Here is a 26,317-nt window from a genome sequence, read left to right as displayed (position 1 = left end):
TGATCATTGTTGATCGTGAATGGACTCTGTTAATGTGTGGTGTGATGTTTTGGCCAAATCCTTAAGTGTGTGTGTTCTCCACACACCAGAGGACCAAAACCTAGGAAATTTATCATATGTCGTTATGTGTAGGGTCTCTCACATTTTCAACATCTGTCAACATTTGAAAAATCCAATAGTTAAGTGGACAGAACCGGGGGGCGGAGTTACATTTAAGGTCCCGCCCACATACCTGCGGCAGTGTATTAGTCTTCCTCTCTGACTCCTCTGTAGTGGATTTATTCTGCTGCAGTGGCCTTTGGGCTCTAGACAGCTCTCAGCGTGACAGCCTCCTACCAATACAATCCCTCTGCGCTGTCAGTGTGAGTTCACGCACATGCACACATGCACACACAAGATAGCACAGAGCACTTTAAGTCCTGTTCTCGACCCTCTCAATTTACTGACAGAGAACTCATTGTCCTCTAGTCAAAAGGCTAACACACCAGCCTGGATAGTCCAGGTGTGTGTGTGTGTGTGTGAGAGAGAGAAAGAGATGTAAAGCTAGAAAATGGAAAGGAATTGAGGAAAAGGGGAAGAAGTGACCCTAGGTAGCCCTTGAATCTGGAAGATGGTGGTGTGTTTCAGTGTGTGTGCATAGGTGTGTGTGTGTGTTTCTGTTAAGGGTTTGTGCATGTGTTCTTTTCTGTTAGATTTTATGTTTTGTGTGTGCGCGTGTGTTGCGTCACCGATTTACATCAATAATTAATGCATCTCTTATGTCTCTCTCTCGCTTTCTCTCTCTGTTTCTCCTCTCTCTCGCTCCTTTCTCTCTCTTTCTCTGTTTCTCCTCCCTCTTTCTCTTTCTCTCTGTTTCTCCTCTCTCTCCCAATTCAATTCAATTCAATATTTGCTTTATTGGCATAACATACATTTTTTACATATTGCCAAAGCATGTAAAACAACAGCAACAATGATCTCTCTCTCTCTCTCTGTCTGTTTCCTTTTCTCTGGGTTCTCTTTCTCTTTTTCCTTTCTCTCTTCTCCACCTCCCTCTCTAGTTCCTTTTTGTGTCCTCTCTGTCTCTGCTCTCTCTTTACTTTTTATCTCCTCTCTTTTATCTGTTCTTCTATTTCCCTTTCTGCTCTCTATCCCTCCCTGTCCTAACCAGAACTAGCCGTAGGTCCCATATTACCCCCTGTTCTTGCATCCCTCCATTGGCTTCCCGTAAAATTCAGAATAACGTGATTACATTTAAAGCACTGCATGATCTTGTCCCCAGTTACATTTCATATCTTCTTATTCCTCATTCCACTTCCCCACCACTCCGATCCTCAAACCTCGGTCTTTTACCCATCCCTCACTCCAACTGCAAAACAAAAGGTGACCGCGCCTTTGCAGTCTTGGCCCTAAGCCTCTGGAATAATCTCCCCCAATCCATTAGATTTAATGAATCTTTGGACTGTTTTAAGTGGCTTCTAGAAACCCATCTTTTCAGGCAAGCCTTTTTATAAATTCCCACCCTGACTTCTGTTTTGTTTCATTTTTTAGCTTGGTCTGTTACTCCCAGTGCCATGTTTTATATTCATTCAATTTTTTTGATGTATTTATTCATTTTTTGTGTATGGAGTGTAAAGCACTTTGTAACTGTATGTTTTTAAAAGTGCTATATAAAAAAAATGTTTGCTTGCTGTCCTGTTTTTCTTTCCTATCTCACTCAGTTTTATGATTCCTGCCCTCCATCCTCTGGTGGATGCAACTTGTCTTGCCATTTCTACATGTTTTTTTGTCCCACACTCCTCTGATGACAGCTTTTCCCTTCTGTTTCTTTCTGACGTCTGTGTCTCACCGGGACCCCACCACCCCTGCACACACACACACACACACACACACACACACACACACACACACACGCCTGTGGTGGTAGGAGGGAGGTGAAGGCTGCAGAGCTGACAACTGTACAGAAGAATGGCCAGAGGTGTGGTCAGCGGCTCCACAGTATCCCCTGCCTGTCCCCATCAGACCCCTTCTCAGGGATCCTGAACACAGGTAGTATTCACGTGCCTCTGTGGATATAATATTGACATCCATAACATTTTACACACACACACACACACACACACACACATAAATGTATATACATTTAACATAACATTTTTACATGCGTGTTTGCAGATGAAATGTTACACAAGTGTATCAAAGCATAGACTATAGACACAGATACCTTGTCTGTATAATGTTTTGATGGGGTAGGGCGAACACTGGTGCAGCAGCAAACGTGTACGTGTTGGAAAAAAGACTGAAACGTGATGCTGATGTGTCCATGACAACCAATATGACTGTACAACAGTGTTCCCATATAGTGTGAAGTAGTTTGTAATACATTACACTCTTCAGTGTTGGCTTTGGTCCCAGGATCCATTTTTACAAGGGTGGGAACTGTTTACTGGTGAGCTGATGGCACACCAACAAAAATGGCTGCTATACCTTGTTTTTAGTCCTGCTACACCTTGTATGTAGTCCCAGAAAATCAGAGTCAATAGGTCTGTTTCTCTCTGCGTCCTACATCCACTATATCACAACACTGTTCTACTGAAATACTGACTGTTCAACACAACCACCTCATCAGCATCATGTTTGAAATAGGTAAAATAATGATTTATAAATGGAGAAAAGTCGAGGATTGCAGCTTTAACTAAGTCTAATAAGAGTCATGAAGAGTCAATGATAATATTGACTCTTCATGTTTGAGGGTTGCACTCGTGCATTTCTTGGTTGGTTGAGATGGATTTTGATTGGCTGTGAATTCTGCATTAAGAAGTCAGCTGCAATTGTTAGCATTAGCTGTATTTGTAACTGATGTCTACGACACTACCAGAGACCTCTCTCATAGCCCATCAATGCAACATCCACACCACGGTCTTTACCAATATAACCAATAAATACCAATAAAACTCCACCAACATGTTAAGGTATTTCATCATATGTAATTTCAATTTATAGTACTTAATACTTTTTAAAAATAGAATAGAAAATAGGATCCCAAAACCCTATTCATTATAGCCCTAGCTGAAATGTAAAAAGATATAGTCTAAGAGCCCAGAAATGACAACGTCTATTGTGATGTTTGATTATTTTTATATTCGATTGTTGATATGGAAGTTGAAAAAATAAATAGCTAAAACCAGGTTTTAAAATAATGAAAAACTCCTAATTTGGAGCAAAATATGAGATTCCATCCTGGCCCTTCAGTGTGCATCTCTGTGTTTGCCCCTGAGATGGCACCGAGACAGGGAAGTTGAGCGATTCAGAGACTCTGAATAGACCGTGGGTGTGAGTGGTTTGCCAGAAATTGCAAACGTGAGCACCATAATGAAATGGTGACCTGGCTAATGGCTAATCTTCCTTCTACCCGATGCATGCTGGGGTTGGCTCCAATCCCCAGTGACCCTGATTTGAAATTAAGCAGGTGTGGGGAGTGAATGGGTGCATAACGGGGAGTATTAAATATCACCAGGTACGTACAGCGCATTCGGTTGTATGTTGGGTGCATTGGTCTGTTCCCATGACTGTTGGGATTGTTCATAATTGAAACTGACAGTAAGATTGGTTAGAGATGTACCACACTCAATCAAGTCACACTGACGTTTTAGAAAGCCAATTATTTTGTGTTGAGGCTCATTTACTTGCTCCAAGACTGATCTGATAGACTGAACCACTGCCTGCACACATGTACAGTGTGAAGAAATTGACTTGGAAAAAGCCTGTTAACAACAGTCTAGGGATGTTTTATGTGTATTAAGACATGGAAAACTGATTTTAAATCTACTCAATATTTGTAATTATTCCTAACAGCTGATATGCTATTGATTCCTTTCTCCATATGCCAACTCTTGGACAGCATATGTGTAATCCATATATTGAAACTAGCCAAATGCTTAAAATGTTGATTTTGTAAACCCTGCCATAAATATGAACCCTAAATTTCTGGAGATGAAACCCTTCTAGGTTGTGTAATGTGCCATTTATGAAAAGGATTTAAGCTTCTACATAGATAGTGAGTACAAAGTAAGTGAAAGTGCTACCAGTGTTATTGCAGAATAAAGGGTTGATCAAAGACAATATTAGCACTGTTTGTATGTATGTGTGAGCCTTTCTTGACAGGAATTCAATATGGCTCTCTGTATTCATCAGAGGAATAAACACCAAGAAAATGTCCTGCATGCTGTTAACATCTTTGCTGATGGTGTCTTTTCTCCACCGGGTCCTGTCCAGGTGTTAACATGGAGAACGGAGAAAACTGGTGCTCTCAAATGAACAGGCTGCAGCAACTTCTAGACAACCTGGAGTATCAGGTACTTTACTATGCCTTCATTAGGATGCTGAGCAAACTCCAGCGTATCGCTGAAAGATATTTGGACTTTACCAGTGACAGAAACTTCATGGTACCTGTTAAAAGTCACAGAAATAGTGCTTTAGTATCTTCTTTTTGTGCAGAGGCACTGGCTCCTGATGTACGTAACCGTGTCCTCAGGATAAATGTGCATCCATTTTGCCAACAACATGAGCTTCTTGTATTCTTATTAATGTACTATCATGTTTATCAGCTGGATTGATCAACATATGATTTCGATTTTGATTGATCATATTTGTCAGTATGAGTTTGTCCTACAGGTATAAGACGGTGCATGAGGCAGGATTAACCATAATAACTTAGTAAGGACTGTGTGGGCCGCTTGTCTCGTATTGAGTAGACAGACGACATTTTAAATAACACAATTTGTGACAAATTCTTCAGGGTTCGAGGTTAAACAGGCAATTCTTATTTGCTGGTTTCCCTCAACACAGTGCTGTTTTTCTGATTCGTTTTTCATTTCCATTTGTTTCAGGGCAGTGGAATATAATACGCAGTGGAATGTAAATATGCAGTATTGCTCGCCGCGTGCCTATCTCTACAGCCGAGTATGCAAATCAGCCGCTCTGCATACGCTTATCTTTAATTAGATAGCAACATGCAACCTGTGGGTTTTGCTGTCATACATATATGCTGTCAAGGAAAGTTTAAACGGCTGGGTGAACAGGTTCAGCAAAGGTCTCTTATAACCACATGGAGTAAAGAGGAATATAATTATTTATATTCAAACGGACCAGTCTTAAAAACTGCATGTTTTCATTTGTGGTTAATTCTCTGACCAAGGCAACCTACTAGTGCTGCACGATGTGGAAAATAAAATATATCAAGATAATCATCAGATATTTTACACTATACACACACACACACACACACATACTGTGTGTATATATATATATATATATATAGTGTGTGTGTGTGTGTGTGTGTATATATATATATATATATATTGTGTGTATGTGTGTGTGTGTGTATATATATATTTATATATATAAAGATAGATGTAGGAAAAACACTTTAATGCATTTCAGTACAAGCTTGTTTGTGCATCGCGCACTCATCAGCTGCCAATGTGATTAAACAACAAAGAAGAACACACAGTCAACAAATATTACGGTGCCCCACGTCATACCCCTAATTTTGGTGGACAGCCACCAATGAGAGGATAGAAAACATTTGAACTATTACAACCAATGGAGTAGGTAGTTACGATACACAGCAACCAATGGTGGGATAGAAAACATTACAACCAATGGGGTAGGGGTTGGGGCTTGTTTTGAAAAAGCAAGGATTGAAAGGGCCACGGCCAGGGCACTGCTGAAATAGCATGCATTTAAAATACAACAAGGTCACGTCAAATGGGGTAATTTACGTATATCATATAGTGGGGTGGTGGTCTTAATATTGTGCTCCTCATTTGTTGAGCACTTTTATCTATACCACTGATGGTTTCTGGGGGGAAAAAACCATTTTATATATATATATATATATATATATATATATATATATATATATATGTATGTATATGTTGTGATATCTGAGTACATATGAAAGAATACCATATTTAAGAATCCAGCTGAGGTTCATCACATTGAAATGTTTGGTAATGTTAAGTATAACATCAGACCAACATTTCAAATAACACTCCTTCAAATACTTCAAACCTCATTTTGTCAGAAATTTTTGGAAACCAATTTCCATTATCATACATTTCAATAACTGTGTATAATGATACGACAATTTCCGAATCTCACAGTGAAAGCAGAATAAGCATTAATATTGAGTCATCCTACCCAGTTTACAATGGCAAAGTTAGCCTGACAAATGAATGGAGGAATTCACACAGGGAATAAAAACTGACCTGAAGGGCATTCTGCACTTCTACCAGTTATGACAAACACAAAGGAACAGTCATCGACCTCGCCGTCATTTATTTCCTTTGACCTGCTCTCCCGCCTCTGCTCCGTCTGCCTCTCTCTCCTCCTTTCTCACCCGTATCTCTCACCACCACCGTTCTCTTTCTTCTCTGTACCTTTCATTCCTTTCTGGTCCTGCACTGCATTTTTCTTCATCCAATTCTCGGTCCGTGTACCCGGAGGGAGTCCTGCTGCAAAATAACATCGATTCATAACCTGCAGCATGTTTCTGAAGAGCAATATCCATCCGACACACACACACACACACACACACACACACACACACACACACACACACACACACGTGCGTGCACATGTACATATCAATCTCAGAGGAAAATGACCTTTAAGATAGCAACTTCAATATCTGGAATTTCATATATCTTGAACCATTATTCACACTGTCATGTTGTTTTACATATATAGACACTTTTGTTTTGACGCACTATATAGGTGCCGGTCAAAACTGACAAAGATCATAGAAATTAAATCATCTTGTGAGTATCTAACATGAAATGCAGAAATTTGCATACTTTCGGCATTGTGGCTATGATAGCATTTGGATGTCAGTTGACACCATCGAGCCGTCGCTCAGTTTTTAGATAAAATTTCAATCAAAAAATAAGAGAGCAGTGCGGCATGGTAGTAATGGCTAAAATCCCCCGGTTTAACCATATGGATTTACCCTGTCTGTGTCCACAGACCGTCTGAAATCCAAATGAGCTATTGTGTAATTTGATTCAGTGTTCAGGTTATTTCTATCCTCCTGTTGGTCTGGCATACTTTCTTGGCATGATGAAAACAGTCAACATATATGGATACACACACACACACACACACACACACACACACACACACACTGGATTTGATCTGGCTCATAAACAATCTCATGTATGTATGTGTATATACAATATCCCTCTCTCCCTGTTAGTTTATGATTGTAACATTCATTGCTGAAGTTCCCACTGCAGGGCTGTAAACGAGCAACAGTCAGTGTAATAGGAACAAAGCACGTCAGTGATTTATTAAGCTAATAAGAGTACTTGTTTTGAGAGAGAGATCTGCATATCGGAAAATGTAGAAGTAGATCCAATGGGGGGAAGGATTGCAACAGGAAGCAGCAAAAAAACTGATTGACATCATAATTCTAGTTTTTACTTCTAAGATGTTATTTTTGGAATAAATAATGAACCCCGGGCTCTGCTTTTCCAGTGAAGCTCCATGGAATAAAACATGAAATACTGAAAGTGTTGTTTTTTTTCTTTTGTTGACTTCAGTCGCAAGGACCACACCATCAACAAGATGCGTTTAAATGATTTATTAAAGAAAAAGATTGGTGTGCATGGTTCTTGTTCTTCTGCTTGCTGGCTGTGTTGTGGGGAAGCTTCGCAGGGAATCCACCGTATCACCCGGGCAACAACAGACCCCTCGGGACCCCACGAAGGAGAGGAAGAGACAGAGCAGTAGGGTGGGGATGGAGGGGATATGAGAGTGAAAGAGGGGGATAGGGTAGGGCGTCAGGGTAGCGTAGCGGTCTATTCGGTTGCCTACCAACGCGGGGATCGCCGGACCGAATCCCCCATGTTACCTCCGGCTCGGTCAGGTGTCCCTACAGACACAGTTGGCCATGTCTGCGGGTGGGAAGCCAGATGTGGGTATGTGTCCTGGTCGCTGCACTAGTGCCTCCTCTGGTCAGTCGGGGCACCTGTTCAGGGGGGAGGGGGAATAGTGTGAAACTCCTCACTGTCAGGTGAAAAGAAGCAGCTGGCGACTCCACGTGTGTCGGAGGAGACGTGGTAGTCTGCAGCCCTCCCCGGATCGGCAGAGGGGGGTGGAGCAGTGACCGGGACAGCTCAGAAGAGTGGGGTAATTGGCCAGATACAATTGGGGGGGGGGTAGCTAGAAAAGAGGAGGGGAGGGTAGGGTTAGGTGGGTATTCATAGGAATGCTGGAAGTGATGCGGTTGAGGTGTGGTCCTGCTCCTGAAACTCGCTAGATGGGCTCCCATCTCTCTGACTCTGCTTTGATCCTATAGGCTGCAATGCTGTCTGTTTGCCATTACTCTGACGGAGACGAGAAGCCGCCTCATGTCACCCCCCTCATGTCACCCCCCTCTTCTGTTTCAGAGTCCCAAGCTGGAGCCACGGAAAGAGGACACGCTGGCCAGTACATACAAGTCTGTGAGTCAGCAAAGAAACACGGGATTATGGGTGAAAATGTGTTGTGGCAGCCGCCGCCTCGGCTTATTTAACCTCAGTGTATGATCGCACACCCAGCCTGTCATTATAGCCCGTGTGTTAAACGGTTGGCTGCAACCAAAGACCGAGCTGCTCTAATCAACAGCTTTAATGTTGGTTTCTTAGCAACGCTGAATGAAGTGCAGGTCCAAACGTCACATGCTTAGGCCAGATTTAACAAAACGACCCCTTTTTAAAGGCGTAACGTTGGCTAATTGTTGTGAAATATTCAAGGTTCGGTTAAATTATGAGATCTTTTTTTTTCCCCCTGCAGAGCTACAATATGACAGTCAGCCTCTTCTTTCAAACTGCAGCAGCGTCCTTGACACAGCGCCCCCCTCTGGTGTATATTAAACGTTTACTACAATGACAAACTGGATCGTCTGGCAGTGTGCAAAGATTGGATGATTGCGTTTATGCATAATGAAATGGGCACTTTTACTCATCCTGCTCCTAAATTGTTCTGCTACTGGTGGCATAGATAAAATTAAACAAAAAGTAAGATGGCCATTACTTCAGGGAGGGATCGCTTGCACATTTAAACGTTTGGATCACAACGTCCCTACTTTACATGCAAGCTATAACAAATTAAATGCACCAGAGCCCATTATTCAACAATTTAGATGGTCGGTTGTCTAATAAAGTAACTAAATATAATTGCTGAGAGATGTTGAAGGCAATCTGTAAGGCGGCATAATTGAAAGTAAAATTCCATCCATCCATCCATTATCTAAACTGCTTATCCTGCTCTCAGGGTCACGGGGCTGCTGGAGCCTATCCCAGCAGTCACTGGGCGGCAGGTGGGGAGACACCCTGGACAGGCCGAAAATGAAAATATCTTTTTTTTTTTTTGGTGGCATTTTCCCTCATTTTCTCCCCAGTTGTACCCATCCAATTATCCCACTCGTCCAAGCCATCCTGGTCACTGCTCCACCCCGTCTGCTGATCCGGGGAGAGCTGCTGACTACCACATGCCTCCTCTGATACATGTGGAGTCACCAGCCGCTTCTTTTCACCTGACAGTATGGAGTTTTGCCGGGGGGACGTAGCACTTGTGAGGATCACGCTATTCCCCCCAGTTCCCCCTCCCCCCGAACAGGTGCCCCGACCGATCAGAGGAGGCGCTAGTGCAGCGACCAGGACACATACCCACATCCGGCTTCCCACCCGCAGACATGGCCAGTTGTGTCTGTAGGGATGCCTGACCAGGCCGGAGCTAACTCGGGGATTCGAACCGGCAATCCTCATGTTGGTAGGGAACGGAATAGACCGTTACGCTACCCGGACATCTAACTCCTCTTACATGAATGTAAGATGGAGAATAAGTTGCTAAATGCCTTTTCTAACTCTTCCACATATAAACAATGAGAGAAAAAGATAAATGGTTATATGTCATTTTAAATGAAACAAATGGTGAATCTTATTGTGCACAGTGTTGCATAATATCCTACATGACAGCCAGTGATCAGACATAATAATGAACGTCTGAGAGCTGACAAAAGCTGCTGGGTGAACACGCCATTTCTCTTCACTGCATATTTTTGCACTGTGCATGAATCCTCTAGCTGCTGAATCTATAAAATACAGACCAGCAGATGCATGTACGTGACTCAACACAGATTCACCAGTAAACACAATACTGGTTTCAAACTGTGTGCACACATTGCAATAGAGAGTGCAGCAGTAATGTAGCTCTGCTGTGGAGAGAGAAAATGCCAGTCACATGTTACTCCATGTCATCCATCTGCAGCCCCAAGGAGTGGTCTGCAACCAGAGATGCAACCTAAAGTTATGCCCATTTACTTGTACCAACATAGCATTTTACTTTTTGAATTAGGTCTACAGCTCTGAGATGACTGTGTGATGAAGGACTCCTGTTAAGTTTATCAGAAAGAAGAAAAAAACTCTTTTCTTCAAAAAACTTTGGCACAAACTGGCTTTGTGTTTCAACTGTGCGCTGTACAAACAGTCTTCTCATTTGACAGGCGCTTTGATCCAAAGCGATTTACAAGAGAGTCGGCGAGTTGGCAGATGAATCCATGTGTCAATGTTCAGACATCTCAAAGTGCTGAATAACAGTATCATAACTAAGAGCGCATGGCATGGCAAGTAAGTGCATGAAGGTTAGCTCAACTATAGAGATGTGATTAAAAGGAGATTCACATGACAGATTGGCTGGATGATGTCACAGATCTGTATCACGTACACGCAGAGACCGTCTGTGGGTTAAAGCTGGCCTGGAAATAGTTGCGTCAAATTGAGTTGACAAGGTGACTCACCTTAGAAATCTAATGGATGCCGATGTGGAAATACAGCAGCAGACAGCAAAAAAAAAAAGAAAAAAAGTTTCCTCTTTTTCTCCCCACTTGTATCCAGCCACAGTCCAAAGACGTGTAGGTCAGGCGAATTGGCCATACTAAATTGTGTCTTGGTGTGTGTGTGTGTGTGTCGGCCCTGTGATGGCCTGGCGGCCTGTCCAGGGTGTCTCCCTGCCTGCCGCCCAATGACTGCTGGGATAGGCTCCAGCATCCCCGCGACCCTGAGAGCAGGATAAGCGGTTTGGATAATGGATGGATGTATCCAGCCAATTACATTACAATAAGCCAACTCTTCCGAGCCATCCCAGTCACTGCTCCACCCCCTCTGCCGATCCGGGGAGGGCTGCAGACTACCACATGCCTCCTCCGATACATGTGGAGTTTCCAGCCGCTTCTTTTCACCTGACAGTGAGGAGTTTCGCCAGGGGGACGTAGCGCGTGGGAGGATCACACTATTCCCCCCAGTTCCCCCTCCCCCCTGAACAGGCGCCCCGACCGACCAGAGGAGGTGCTGGTGCAGCAACCAGGACACATACCCACATCCGGCTTCCCACCCACAGACACGGCCAGTTGTGTCTGTAGGGACGCCCAACCAAGCCGGAGGTAATGCGGGGATTCGAACCGGCGATCCCTGTGTTGGTAGGCAGTGGAATGGACCGCTATGCTACCCAGATGCCCTAGACAGTAAATTTAATGCTGACCTAGTTCAGACGTCTTGTGGTGTAATCCAACGTTTTAGTGTTTTGTTCATACGTTAGGAAAGGTTTGTAACCCTCAGGGACGTTGGACTAAGCTCGGCAGAGAGTATTTTAAAATTCAGCACACTTCTCATGAACTGTGTTTTAGAGCTCCGTTGTTGTACAGACGTTTCTGCCAGCTGCTCACAGACACAATAGAGTTTTAAATTCACAAAGGTTTGCAGACGGGTCGATCTGATCCCTTCGCATCCTTGCCGAAAGTCTCAAATTCGCATCCAAGCCATTTCATAATCGTGTCTCCATCACAGCAGTATTTCAGCTGAACAGGGCCAAGTAAAATAAAAAGATATGGTAGCAGCCAGTAAAAACAGATGTGGGTTTCATTCATTTATATATTGTTCTGTAGTTACGGACGTTTAGCTTTCTGGAAAACACAGTTACATCCACATAGGCTTCATAAGTACTGTTGTTGAAAATGCTGGCAACAAATGCCTGTACCCTTTCTTATTTTGTGTGTGTGTGTGTGTGTGTGTGTGTGTGTGTGTGTGTGTAAAGACGTGTCAAACACACACACACACAAACACACACACACACACGTTTTCCTATCTTTGTGGGGACTGAAAATTTATGGAAAAGTAAAAATCCTATTTCCCTAACCTCAAACCCTAAAGTTTAAATTAACCCTCACCTTAAACCTGAAATCATCCAAAAACAGGTGAAATGTTTACCTAATCTTAAAACCTTAACCCTGAGCCTAATTCTAATACCTAACTTTAATACTAGACATAACCTTAACCATAACCCCAGTTGCAACCTCAACCCCAGAAATAACCCCCCTTTTCTTAATGAGCACCTAAAATTTTCTCTACAACTCAATTTTATTTGTATAGCCCAGTACCACAAATTACAAATTTGCCTCAGGGGGCTTTACAGCAACACAACATCCTGTCCTTAGACCCTCACGTCAGATAAGGAACAACTCCCTAAAAAAAAAGGAAAAAACTTCTAACAGGGATAAAAAAATAAGAAGAAACCTCAGGGAGAGCAACAGAGGGGGGATTTCTCTCCCAAGACGGACAATGGATGTTGTGTTTACACAATTTACAGAATACAACATTGAAAGAGGATAACAGAATTATAATTGTATATGAAGAATATGATGAGGAGGATGCTAAGCAGTGTCCAGATGCCACTGGAACAGCCCAGGACTTGAACCACCCCGACCACCATCACCATGGAGACCTGACAGGAGGACAGACTACACATGCACACAGGGGAGACTCACATCACACTATCCACATACACGGGAGAAGAACAAGAAAAGACAGTCACACATCGGAGTAAGAGAAGAATATAACATTGAAACAGGATAACAAAATTATATGGATATAAAAAGAAAATGTGATGAGAGTGATGCCAAGCAGTGTCCAGGTGGCGATCACCATGTAGATCTGACAGGAGGACAGACTGCACGTGCACACGGGAGACTCACATCACACCATTCACATACACAGAAGAAGAGAAAGGAGAAGACATCATTCAGAGAGAGAAAAGACGTGAGAGAAGAGAGCAGTTTGCAATAGTCAATAAGCTATACGCTATAATCTTGTCGGCAGAACAGTGCTTGGTAAATTAATTGAGACAGAAACTGACCCGCCATGCAATACAGTTTGTGAAGTACTCAATTAAAAGGCAACTAATTGTAGGCTAAGGCAAAAAGATTACTTTTAAGTTTGGATTTAAAGGACTCACCAGACTGATTGTCTGATGGCAGCAGGCAGGTTATTCCACAAGAATGGGGCCTGATAAGGAAAGGCCCTGCCACCAGCTGACTTCTTTTTAACTTTGGGTACACACAGGAGCCCTGTATTTTGAGGGTGGGTAGCTTGAGATGGAATGTACGATTTAAGGAGATCAGACAGGTAAGATGGGGCAGCAGAAGCACCTTGAAGACTGATCTAACATGAATAGGAAGCCAATGAAAAGAGACAAGAATAGGTACAATATGCTCAAATTTTCTAGTTTTGTTTAGGATTCTAGCTGCAGGACTTTGAACACCATCTGAAGACTTTTAGTACTAGCATGTGGCAGACCTGAAAACAGATCATTACAGTAATCAAGTCTGGATGAAAAAAAATGCATGTATTAGAGTCCCTGCATCAGCTATAGACAGGAAAGACTGAATTTCAGCTATGTTACATGAGTGGAAAAAAAGGCAGTCTTGATGATTTCTTTAATGTGCTTATCAAAGGAAAGGCTGGGATCAAATGTAACGCCAAGATTTTTGGCTGCCACACTTTGTAAAGTCAGAGTTGTCAATTGTTATGGTTACTTGATCTCAGTTTTATCTGAATTCAAAAGCAGAAAATTTAGTGACATCCAATTTTTCACAGTAGCCAAGAAAGCCTCTAAATTAGTCATTTGAGTATGATGATCAGCACTTATAGGCACATAGAGCTGAGTATCATCCACATAGTAGTAGAAATGTATTCCAAGGTTGCGTATAATTTGGCCAAGAGCTGAAATATAAAAAGAGAAAAGTAGAGGGCCAAGAACCGAGCTCTGAAGTATGCCATATTTAACATTAGAGAATTTTGATGTAATATTATTATAGCAGACACAGTGTTCTTCCAGATAAGTAGGACTTAAACCAAGAGAGAGCTAAGCCTGAGACACCAAAATTCCAATTTATTCTGTCTAACAGTATACAGTGATGAAAGGTGTCAAAGGCTGCACTGAGGTCCAGTAGTAGAAGCACAGAAGTGGAATCAGTCCATAGCTAGTAGATCGTTCACCACTGTAGTCAGAGCAGTTTCAGTGGAGTGACAGGCCCTGAAATGAAAGCCAATGGAAAAGGTTCATAGAGATAGTTTTCTTCTATATGGGTTGAAATCTGTTGATACACGATTTTCTCTATTACTTTAGAAAAGAATGGAAGATTAGAGACTGGTAGATAGTTATTAAGATACCCTGGATCAAGGTGCAATTTCTTAAGTAGCGGTTTAACCACAGCTGTCTTAAAACTACTGGGAACAGTACCAGTAGTAAGTGATAAATTAACAATGTTCAGAATTGTAGGTCCCAGGAAAGGCCAGAGGTCTTTAAAATATTTTGCTGGTAAAGGGTCAAATAGGCAAGTAGTTGGTTTAGAAGCTGACATGAGTTTAGCCAAGGTATCAAGAGAGATAGTCTCAAAGGCTGGAATAACAGGAACTATCAGTAACTCGTTATATAGATATGAATTTGGTAGGACAGAATCTGCAGGAGTAGCTGGAGTTGAAGAAATAATTTTGTTTATGACCTCATCAACTTTATTGCAGAAAAAGTCTAGAAACTCATGGGCCGTGAATGGTGAGCAGCTAATAGACGGCTGCTTATTAGTAAATTTAGATATTGTGTCAAAGAGAAATCTGGGCTTATATTTATCATTATTGATTAAGTAAGAGAGATATGCTGCTTTCATAGCAGCTAAAGCATGTTTGTATTTCAATAAACACTCATGCCAAGATAGGTAAAAAACTTCCAATTTTAATTTTCACCGTTTACGTTCCGGTCTCCTGCAGGCCCACTTAAAGGAGCTATAGGTGGCCACCAATTTTTGGCAAAATTTTAAATCTCTTATTATATCTCGACAGTAATCGATAGTACTAAAAAAACAAACAAACAAAAAAAAACGTTTGACACAGAAATTTAAAAAATCCGTCATTCCTGTAAGGGGCAGGAGCTAAAACAACGACATCCAATCAAACGAACGACCAAGTCAAATGATTGGAATGAGCGAGCTGTCTATCAAACCCTCAGTGACACACACGTTTGCTATGCGCATAACAGTTGCACATACACAAAGGTTGGTTGCTAACACATAGCTGCCTGCTAGCTTCAATAATAACATGCTAGCTTGACAGCTGTGAGAGCTAACAATAGACATGCTCGTTGTTTATGTTCATTATAATAATAAAGTTAGTTTTCTCTTACGTGTGTGACATCCATTTGGTACAGTTAATTTGGCACAAACACAAACTACTAGTACTACTACTACTACTACTTTCGGCTGCTCCCGTTAGGGGTCGCCACAGCGGATCATCTGTTTCCATCTCTTCCTGTCCTCTGCATCTTCCTCTGTCACACCAGCCACCCGCATGTCCTCCCTCACCACATCCATAAACCTACTCTTTGGCTGCTCCCATTAGGGGTCGCCACAGCGGATCATCCGTTTCCATGTCTTCATGTCCTCTGCATCTTTTTCTGTCACACCAGTCACCTGCATGTCCTCCCTCACCACATCCATAAACCTACTCTCTTGCCTTCCTCTTTTCCTCTTCCCTGGCAGCTCCAATTTCAGCATCCTTCTCCCAATATACCCAGCATCTCTCCTCCAGATATGTCTACACACACACACACACACACACACACACACACACACACAGCCACATGTTCCTGAGGTACAGATATCTGATTGGATGTTGGGCATCTCACCCTGTCTTTCTGTCCCCGGCCTGTCCGTCCTATCCCGGTACCAAACAGAACATCCTGCTGGTGCAGAGGCAGCTGACTGTGATGGAGGAAAACCTGGAGAAGTTCCAGAAGGTTCTGAACAGCTACACTGATGCCACGGCAGCCCACTCGGACAACCTGCAGTGAGTGGCTCAGTTTTTAGGCCAAGCAACATACAGTCTAATGATTTTAGCAACACTTTAAACTTCTGGCCAGCCATTATGCAGAAATAACACAGTAATAATGGATTTAATTTAAATGATTACTGGTAATAATTCACAAATCTCACTGTACCAAACAGAAGTATTTTGAATCTGTCGTGTGTCAGGGATAAATGGTATTTATCTGTTAAAGCTGGTAACATAACTGGAGTAAAGATAACACCACATAATATTCACATTATATTACAGTTTGACAGTGGAGACAGGCTGGGATAGAGCAATGCTTTATGGAGGAAGAACTTACAAAAACAGGGGCAGCAGGTACAGACAGCAAGGAAAGCTCCAGACAAGGCATGAAGCAACCGGCTACCAAAAGCTAACATGACGATCTGACAAAGAGTCGGGGCAACACGGGGGAATATAAATGCTGGAGACCCAATCAGGGAAATGGATCCCCCCCAATCAAGGGACGGATTCCAGACGTCCCAAATGAATGGACCAGCTTAGACTGATGGATGCAACCAATCTGGAGGGCAACCAGGATGCAGGACTGAAGGGTGGAGCAGCTCAGGCGGATGACCAGGAGGCCGGCGACATGGGCAGGACAGCCGCTCAGGAGACCGGTGATGTGGACAGGACAACGGCTCGGGAAACAGACGACGTGGACAGGACGGAGGCGGGACCACTCGGTGCGCCGGCAGCGGGGCTGCTTGGAGTGACGGCATTGGCGACGGGGCCACTTGAGGTGTGGGCATAGGAGGCTGGGCCACTGGAGACACGGGTAGCTGGGCCACTGCACTGTAAATTCTAAAAGTTAAGTTTACTTAAAAAAAATTAGGAAACCGATGACACTTGGGGAAAGTAGGTAAATGAACTTAATTGTGTCAAGTTCATTTAACATAAAATTATTTCACATAACTTGACACAATTAAGTTCATTTACTTACTTTTCTCAAGTGTCATCGGTTTCCTAATTTTTTTTTTTTGAGTAAACTTAACTTTTAGAATTTACAGTGCTGAGACACGGGAAGTGGGGCCACTCGAGACAGGGAAGCGGGGCCGCTCAAGACATGGAAAGCTGGACCGCTTGAGACATGGGAAGCCGAGAGCTGGAACCATGCAACCTCGAGGCCACCGGTAACAGCCAACCAGGAACCCAGCTGGAAGTCAGGCTGTTCATTGGATGGGTGACAGATTGAAATCAGGCCAGGCGTTGGCAAAGGCAGGTGGCAGATCGAGATCTGGCCAGGCGTTGGCAAAGGCGGGTGGCAGATCGAGATCAAGCCAGGCATCGGCATAGGCGGCTGGAGGCTCGGGAACAGGATCAGCCTGGATGTCAGCAGCTGACGGCTCAGGAGCAGGAACAGGCTGGGTGTCAGCAGGGACAGGCTGACCTCCCTGGAGCAAGACAGATCTCCATAGTGTGGTGCTGAGCAGCTGAGACGCTGCAGTGCTGGGCAGCAGAGATGCTGTAGTGCTGGGCAGCTGAGACTCAGGGACGTTGGGCAGCTGAGACTCTTGAATGCTAGGCAACTGAGTCTCTGGGATGCTGGGCAGCTGAGACTCTGGAATGCTAGGCAACTGAGTCTCTGGGACACTGGGCAGCTGAGACTCTGGGATGCTGGGCAGATCTGCTGGGTCCATATTTGGTCAGATCGTACTGTCCTGCCGGGAGCAGGAATTGAGGACCCAAATGCAGACAGTGAAGACAGGCTGGGATAGAGCAATGCTTTAATGGAGGAAAAACTTACAAAAACAGGGGTGGCAGGTAAACACAGCAAGCAAGGCTCGAGACAAGGCATGAAACACCCGGCTACCAAAAGCTAACATAACGATCTGACAAAGAGTCAGGGCAACCCGAGGGAATATAACTGCTGGAGAGCCAATCAGGGAAATGCGGAACAGGTGCGCAAGGCAGGACAGGAACAGAAATGGCACGCCAGTCAGGGAATGGGGAACAGGTGAGCCTTGGAAACCTAGACCACACAACCATGACAAACAGATCATTACTATTGATCCCGAAGACACCAAGGATTCAAAATAGTTGTTTAGTACAATGTGACGTGTGAATTTATCCCATACAATGTTTGATGTAGATTATATTTAACATCAAATTATAAAGACAAGTACGTAAACCAGAGACATCGAAAAGACCTTATTTTACTCATTTATTACTCAGTAATTACCACCCATCACAGTTCAATCACATCTGTTTTACTTGTATATTGGCATTGTTATTGAGTGAAATTAACAATAACAAAATGTATGCATGTACAGTAAGTCAGCTAAGGGACAAATGTATGATGTAAAAATACTAATGGTGAATATTTGTCATTTTGACTGTAGACCAAAGAAACTCTGATCGTATTTATTTGAACCCAGACAGCACGTGGCTTGATTTGTAACAACAATTTCAATAACATGAATTAGCAGATTCACAAAAAAAAAAAAATCCTGCCCAAAGTTTGTTTGATAGACATCAGCCCATTTATTTACATTAAACTGTGTCATCGCCCCTCTTCCACAGAGCTTAGCTTATTATTTTTACTAATAACTGCCACAAATGTCCATCTCGCACTACATTCTAGAAACAGGCTGTCACTGTTGGCCTTTTCTTATACCCCATTTCTCGCTCTCTCTTTCCCTGCCCCCCGCTCTTCTCCTCCCATACCTCTGTCAGCGTGTCCGTTCAGAGACTCCCAGGGAAGTCTTGTTTCATAATGTATGAGTTCTGGCAAGACCGCATCTCCTGGATGAGGTGGGTATTGTGTGTGTGTGTGTGTGTGTGTGTGTGTGTGTGTGTGTGAGACTGATATTGGCAGCTTGCGCAGTTATCTGGGGATTCTTGATGGAATGTTCCCTCCCAGTGGAGATGAGCAGATGGCCTATCTCTCAGTTCATAAACACACACGCACACACACACCCCCACACACACGTATTTTACATGGTAGGATGTGGTTTTGACAAGTTACTGTATTCATATCCATGAATGGTTTTGTCTGTGATACAAAGGAGGTGAAACTGCACCGTCCTGTAAATAATCATCTGAACACGGATGCAGATTATTTTTCGTGTGTGTATATTTAGACTTGCTGGAGATACCTTTTGCATAAAGAATTGCTTCATTCAGCATTACTTAAAATTACAGTTCTTTTAGGGGTTAAAAAAGAGACAAAATGATTCAAACTGGCCATTTCAAAATGAATCACAGCTGTATGGAAAACAGGAACATTTATTTTTCTCACATTCATACCGACATCTTTCTATCCATCCCTGTGTGGTACTGCCTGTCTCTCTCTCTCTCTCTCTCTCTGTCTGTCATCTCCTGCCTTGCTCTCTGACTCTGTCTGCAGCTACCTGCAGTCCAACAGCAGTAAGAACTTCCAGCGCTGCATCATTGACATGCTGGAGGATTCTGAAGCAGTGACCACTATGCTGCTCCCAGGTGTGTGTGTTTGCATTATTACAGTTATATGCAAATTGTATGCAAATACTCCCAATAGCATGCATGCATGAGACAGCATTCACAAGTATCTGTGTGTATCACTGCAATAAAGACAAGATTATCGAGCTTTTTTTGGAGGGGGCGGGGGGGGGGGTTTCCCCCTTTTTCTCCCAATTGTACATGGCCAATTACCCCACTCTTCTGAGCTGTCCCAGTCGCTGCTCCACCCCCTCTACCGATCCGGGGAGGGCTGCAGACTACCACATGCTTCCTCCGATACATGTGGAGTCGCCAGCCGCTTCTTTTCACCTGACAGTGAGGAGTTTCACCAGGGGGACGTAGCGTGTGGGAGGATCACGCTATTCCCCCCAGTTCCCCCTCCCCCCTGAACAGGCACCCCGATGAACCAGAGGAGGCGCTAGTGCAGCGACCAGGATACATACCCACATCCGGCTTCCCACCCGCAGATACAGCCAATTGTATCTGTAGGGACGCCCGACCAAGCCGGAGGTAACACAGGGATTCGAACCAGCGATCCCCGTGTTGGTAGGCACTGGAATAGACCGCCATGCCACCCGGATGCCCTTATCAAACTATTTTAAGTCTCACAATGCCCATCTCAACGCTAGCAACATTTTGCTACCTCAATGACTCGTTACACGAAAATGTAATTATTTTATTATTATAGATCTTATTATAAGTTTCACCAAAGTGTTTGAAACAAGTCATTTTAACATGAAACAAGCAATATTATCTGACAGTAGGGTATGAAAAATTTACAAGCAATATCTTGAAATATACATTGGGACTTAGGTAAAACGAGAAAAAATGTCTTGATAAGCTTGTTTAGTTTAGTTTTTTTGCAGTGTTACACACTTAGATTCTCCCTGATGTTGTTTGATGTTCTAATTAGTGCTCGCCCCTCAAGGGACTTTATGTTTCAAACTATTTACATTTACTTTAAGAACAGGTTTCACTTAAGGCTTCATAAAATGCAGTTGATTAGTGTTTTTTAAATGTTTCCCTTCAAAATGTGTAAGTGGCCAAGCGAAATTCTTCCTCTCTCACCATATCTATCTTTCTCTCTCTCCATATCTCTCTCTCATCTTTCGTTCTTTCCATATCTCTCGCTCCATATCTCTCCCTCTCCATATCTCTCTCTCATCTTTCGCTCTCTTTCCATATCTCTCGCTCCATATCTCTCTCGCTGTCTCTCCATATCTCTCTCTCATCTTTCGCTCTCTTTCCATATCTCTCGCTCCATATCTCTCTCGCTCTCTCTCCATATCTCTCTCTCATCTTTCTCTCTCTCTTTCCATATCTCTCTCCTTTTTCTCTCTCTCCATATCTTTCTCTTGCTCTCCATCTCGTTCTCTCTCTCCATATCTAACTTTCTCTCTCCCCATATCTCTCTCTCCATATCTATCTTTTTCTCTCTCCGTATATCTCTCTCACTCCATAGCCACCTTTCTCGCTCTCTCCATATCTTTCTTTCTCTCTATCTTTCTCAAATTCACATTCAAATTTGCTTTATTGGCATGACAAGCATTCTCATATTGCCAAAGCATTAATAACATATGATACAAAATACTTAATGTTATAACAAACAAACAAACCCACAAACAAACAAACAGACAGACATATATACTAGTGAACTGATTTTAGCCCCTCATCATCCCTCACTTTGTGGCAGCTGCTACATACTTTGCTGCCACCATGAACATTGGGCTTTCTCACCTAATAAGTGGGGGATTGCCTGGGCAGAGTCAACATGTATTTGTATTTTTGTGAACTTGGGGTGGTATTCTTTTCTTATATGTTTGTATTTGTCACATGTGGTCAAGAAATGGAGCTGTGTCTCCACCACTCCTTGACCACAGTGAGACACAGCCTGTCTGTCCTCTCTGGGTAGCAGGTTTGTGTGTGTGGGTCTTTCTCCATGGCCAGGCTGTGCTCAGTGAGTGTGTCCATTGTCAAGGTTTTTCTCTGTGTGTTATCAGTCACCGTGGTCACATGTTCTGCCATGCTGTACTGTCTGTTTAGAGCCACATACAGTGCATCCGGAAAGTATTCACACCCCTTCACTTTCCCCACATTTTGTTATGTTACAGCCTTATTCCAAAATGGATTAAATTCCTTTTTTTCTCATCAATCTACACGCAATACCCCATAATGACAAAGTGAAAGAAGTTTTGTAGAAATTTTTGCAAATTTATTAAAAATAAAAAACTGAAATATTGCATGTACATAAGTATTCACACCCTTTGCTATGACACTCAAAATTGAGCTCATGTTCATCCTGTTTCCACTGATCATCCTTGAGATGTTTCTACATCTTGATTGGAGTCCACCTCTAGTAAATTCAATTGATTGGACATGATTTGGAAAAGCACACACCTGTCTATATAAGGTCCCAGTGTTGACAGTGCATGTCAGAGCAGAAACCAAGCCATGAAGTCAAAGGTATCGTCTGTGGACCTCCGAGACAGGATTGTATCGAGGCACAGATCTGGGGAAGGGTAAATTTTTTTTTTACAGCTTTGAAAGTCCCAAAGAGCACAGTGGTCTCCATCATTCGTACATGGAAGAAGTTTGGATCCACCAGGACTCTTCCTAGAGCTGGCCGCACAGCCAAACTGAGCAATCGGGGGAGAAGGGCCTTGGTCAGGGAGGTGACCAAGAACCCGATGGTCACTCTGACAGAGCTCCAGCGTTCCTCTGTGGAGATGGAAGAACCTTCCAGAAGGACAACCATCTCTGCAGCACTCCACCAATCAGGCCTTTATGGTAGAGTGGCCAGACAGAAGCCTCTGCTCAGTAAAAGGCACATGACAGCCCGCTTGGAGTTTGCCAGAAAGCACCTAAAGGACTCTCAGACCATGAGAAACAAGATTCTCTGGTCTGATGAAAGCAAGATTGAACTCTTTGGCCTGAATGCCAAATGTCACATCTGGAGGAAACCAGGCACCTCTCATTATCTTGCTAATACCATCCCTACAGTGAGGCATGGTGGTGGCAGCGTCATGCTGTGGGGATGTTCTTCAGCAGCAGGAACTGGGAGACTAGTCAGGATCGAGGGAAAGATGAATGGAGCAAAGTACAGAGAGATCTTTGATGAAAACCTGCTCCAGAGCGCTCAGGACCTCAGACTGGGGCGAAGGTTTACCTTTCAACACGACAACGACCCTAAGCACACAGCCAAGACAATGAAGGAGTGGCTTCGGGACAAGTCTGTGAATGTCCTTGAGTGGCCCAGCCAGAGCTCAGACTTGAACCCCATTGAATATCTCTGGAAAGGCCTGAAAATAGCTGTGCAGCGACGCTCCCTATCTAACCTTACAGAGCTCGAGAGGATCTGCAGAGAAGAGTGGGAGAAATACCCCAAATATAGGTGTGCCAAGCTTGTAGCTTCATACCCAAGAAGACTTGAGGCTGTAATCGCTGCCAAGGGTGCCTCAACCAAGTACTGAGTAAAGGGTGTGAATACTTATGTACATGCAATATTTCAGTTTTTTATTTTTAATAAATCTGCAAACATTTCTACAAAACCTTTTTCGCTTTGTCATTATGGGGTATTGTGTGTAGATTGATGAGAAAAAAAAAGGAATTTAATCCATTTTGGAATAAGGCGGTAACATAACAAAATGTGGGGAAAGTGAAGGGGTGTGAATACTTTCCGGATGCACTGTAGCACTGAAGTTTACTTTGGGTTGTTCCAGTCCAATAGGTTTCATCATTTTGTTTTTGTTGATTGACAGGTTGGTTGGGTGGAGTTAGTTGAGGGATGACGTCACTGTCCTGAGGCTGGTTATTATTAGTGGTGTTGGAAGGGCCTAATGTTAGTCTGTTGAGCGTCAGGACCAGCTGACTCAGGGGACTCTTCTCTGTGTTCATCTCTTGGCTTTTGAGGGATTTATAATGATAGGATTTGGGGTCACTCATTTTTAGCTGTTTCCAGAATTGAATGGCTCTTTTTTCAATCTGAATTATTAGGGGGTTATTATCATTTCTCTCTCTCGCTCTCCTTATCGCTCTTTCTCTCTCTCTTCATATGTCTCTCACTCTCCATCTCTATCTCTCTGTAAATCAGTGGTGTTATAATGATGACACTTGGTCAGTGATGGATGATGAATTAATGTTTAGTAATGTTTTCAGATGTTATTTCTGTCTGTTTCTATGAGTCTTTGTTTCAAAGCTGCTGTGAATGTGTGACATTGTATTGAAGTTGTTTTTTTAAAGTCAAAAGTCTCTCTCTCCCTCCCTCTCTCTCTCTGTTTTTTTCACAGCCTCCTGGTGGATTATGACTAACAACTAATAAGTAGAGCCAGAATGTCGCATCACTGCTGCCCACACTGTCACACACACACACACACACACACACACACACACACACACACACACACACACACACACACACACACACACACTTCACCAGTGCTGACCAGGATAATTGAAAAGGATCATGTGTGTTGGATAGCTGCAGGATACAGAAGACTCGGACGTGAAGCCGGCTTTCTCTGGCAGTGTCGTTTCATGTTGCCCTGTCTTGGATTCTTCATTATTGTGCCGCTTATATCAAAACGGGTGAGAAACGGATAGTCGCGCCCTAGCCAATCTATATTCCTAAAGGCAGCTCCGAGTCTTTGCAGTGCAAAAAGTCAACGCTTTTAAAGCTTTTATTTTTTTGTCCTTGTAATCTCTCTTCCACCTCCCCTTCTCTCTCTCTCTATCTGTCTTTTCTCTCTCTCTCTGATGAAATTGTAGAGTTATATATTTAAAAACAAAACACTTAGATGCTAGTTTAAGCTGCTAGTGCATCCCCAAAGGAAATAAAAGTTAGAATGCCGGAAGTGGATTTGGGTAAACCGCCACGTTGTGTTGAATGGCTTGTTTGCTGATGGGGAGACGGGTGGGGATGGTGGAGGTTAACACGGCCTGAACATGCATGCTGTTCACTGTGGCTAATGCCTTTTAACAACAGGGTTTTATTTTTACTCCGCATACTGGCTACATACTGTAATATACTGCAGCATATTAGTGCATTGATTTAGATATCCGTGTGATGTGTATAGAATGCAAAAAAAGAGGCTATGATGACAAAGATGTACTAATAATCAATTGTTTATGTCCGTAACACCTCCCAGTCCCTAAAGCCGTCTCTCTCCGCCTCAGATCTTGAATCATCTTGAAAAATGTAGGCGCTTCTCATACCTACAACATCTCATGAAAAGGAAAATGTCTCTTGCCGTCAAGCAGTCGTTAAGAGGATGAGCTATATGAGACAATGTGAGATGTATTCACTTTGAACACGGCACGCTAGTTCTGATCATGTGCACATTGGAGACGGAGGTCTATTTTTATGTTTCTGTTGTGCTTTGGTTTGTCTGATGATGGCAAATTCCCACCCGTTGCAACAATTGCAAAGTAACTTTAATAAAAGTGTTAAAGCTCCCAAGTATCACCTGTTGTAAATAATATTGAAGGGCGACGTCGTCCCCCAATATTGTCTGTGCAATATTGTCGTCCCTTTCTTCATCTTTAGAAAAAACTCAAGACATCTGCCCTACTAATAGAGAGAAGAAAGGGCCATCAGTTGGTCGGCATTGGATTGTCTTTCTCCGTCACTGTAACATTCATTCTTGATTTTTTTCCGCGTGTGACATATTTGTGGTCAAAAGTTTCACCAGCAGGGAGAGCAATGTTGGCAGATTTACCACAGGAAATGCTGGAAATTTCATGTTTACATCGAACGAAATGTTTGGACGTCTTCCAGGACTGGTGCTTTTCATAGAAGTGAAGTCATATGTTTTAATTTTTCGTTAAAAAAAAAAGTATTCTTTTGAGGGCGCCCGGGTAGCATAGCGGTCTATTCCGTTGCCTACCAACAAGGGGATGGTCGGTTCGAATCCCTGTGTTACCTCCGGCTTGGTCGGGCGTCCCTACAGACACAGTTGGCTGTGTCTGCGGGTGGGAAGCCGGATGTGTCCTGGTCGCTGCACTAGCGCCTCCTCTGGTCGGTCGGTCGGGGCGCCTGTTCAGGAGGGAAGGGGAACTGGGGGGAATAGCATGATCCTCCCACGTGCTACGTCCCCCTGGTGAAACTCCTCACTGTCAGGTGAAAAAAAGCGGCTGGCGACTCCACATGTATGGGAGGAGGCATGTGGTAGTCTGCAGCCCTCCCTGGATAGGCAGAGAGGGTGGAGCAGCGACCGGGACGGCTCGGAAGAGTGGGGTAATTGGCAAAGTACAGTTGGTAAGGAAAAAAAAGGGGGGGGTTATACTGCATCATTTTAGCCTTGTGTCTAACAACTTGCAAATTTCGGCAGATTTTGAATTCCTAATAGCGACAACAGCCCTTCATATCACAAATTACCAATTTGCCTCAAGGGATTTAAAGGAATAGATGGGGTTTTCTGAAGTCTACAGTTCATCTCCAGTTCAGTGCAATTAATGGAGGACGAATCCATAATCCTCAGCCAGTAGGATAAAAAACCGTCCATGGTTCAGATAAAGCTAACATCATCTTTAATAAATTTTGCTCTCTTTTTTGGGGGGGGGGGGTAATTCCGTACTGTTTTACTTCTGCAGTACAAACTACAAGTTATGACCAACAGGAATAATAAAAACAAAAGTAAAGTTTTTAAATAACTACTCAGATT

At 43.2% G+C, this 26,317-nt stretch overlaps 1 protein-coding gene across 1 annotated transcript in view; it reads left to right on the top strand.

Annotated features, from left to right (window-relative positions):
• Positions 1-23,973, top strand: part of necab3 (N-terminal EF-hand calcium binding protein 3) — a 103,900-nt gene extending 79,927 nt beyond the window's left edge. Inside the window, exons 7-13 of the mRNA XM_056274803.1 lie at positions 1,883-2,028; positions 4,255-4,334; positions 8,433-8,486; positions 16,084-16,196; positions 18,894-18,971; positions 19,567-19,658; positions 23,945-23,973. Coding sequence (XP_056130778.1) covers positions 1,883-2,028; positions 4,255-4,334; positions 8,433-8,486; positions 16,084-16,196; positions 18,894-18,971; positions 19,567-19,658; positions 23,945-23,973 — 592 coding nt within the window. The remainder of the gene's footprint in view (positions 1-1,882; positions 2,029-4,254; positions 4,335-8,432; positions 8,487-16,083; positions 16,197-18,893; positions 18,972-19,566; positions 19,659-23,944) is intronic.
• The last annotated feature ends 2,344 nt before the right edge of the window (positions 23,974-26,317 follow it).

The sequence above is a fragment of the Lampris incognitus genome, chromosome 2 (genome assembly GCF_029633865.1).
Source record: "Lampris incognitus isolate fLamInc1 chromosome 2, fLamInc1.hap2, whole genome shotgun sequence".
Classification (NCBI taxonomy): domain Eukaryota; kingdom Metazoa; phylum Chordata; class Actinopteri; order Lampriformes; family Lampridae; genus Lampris; species Lampris incognitus.
The sequence above is the reverse complement of the archived record's forward strand: the minus strand, read 5'-3'. Positions and strand labels throughout refer to the sequence as shown.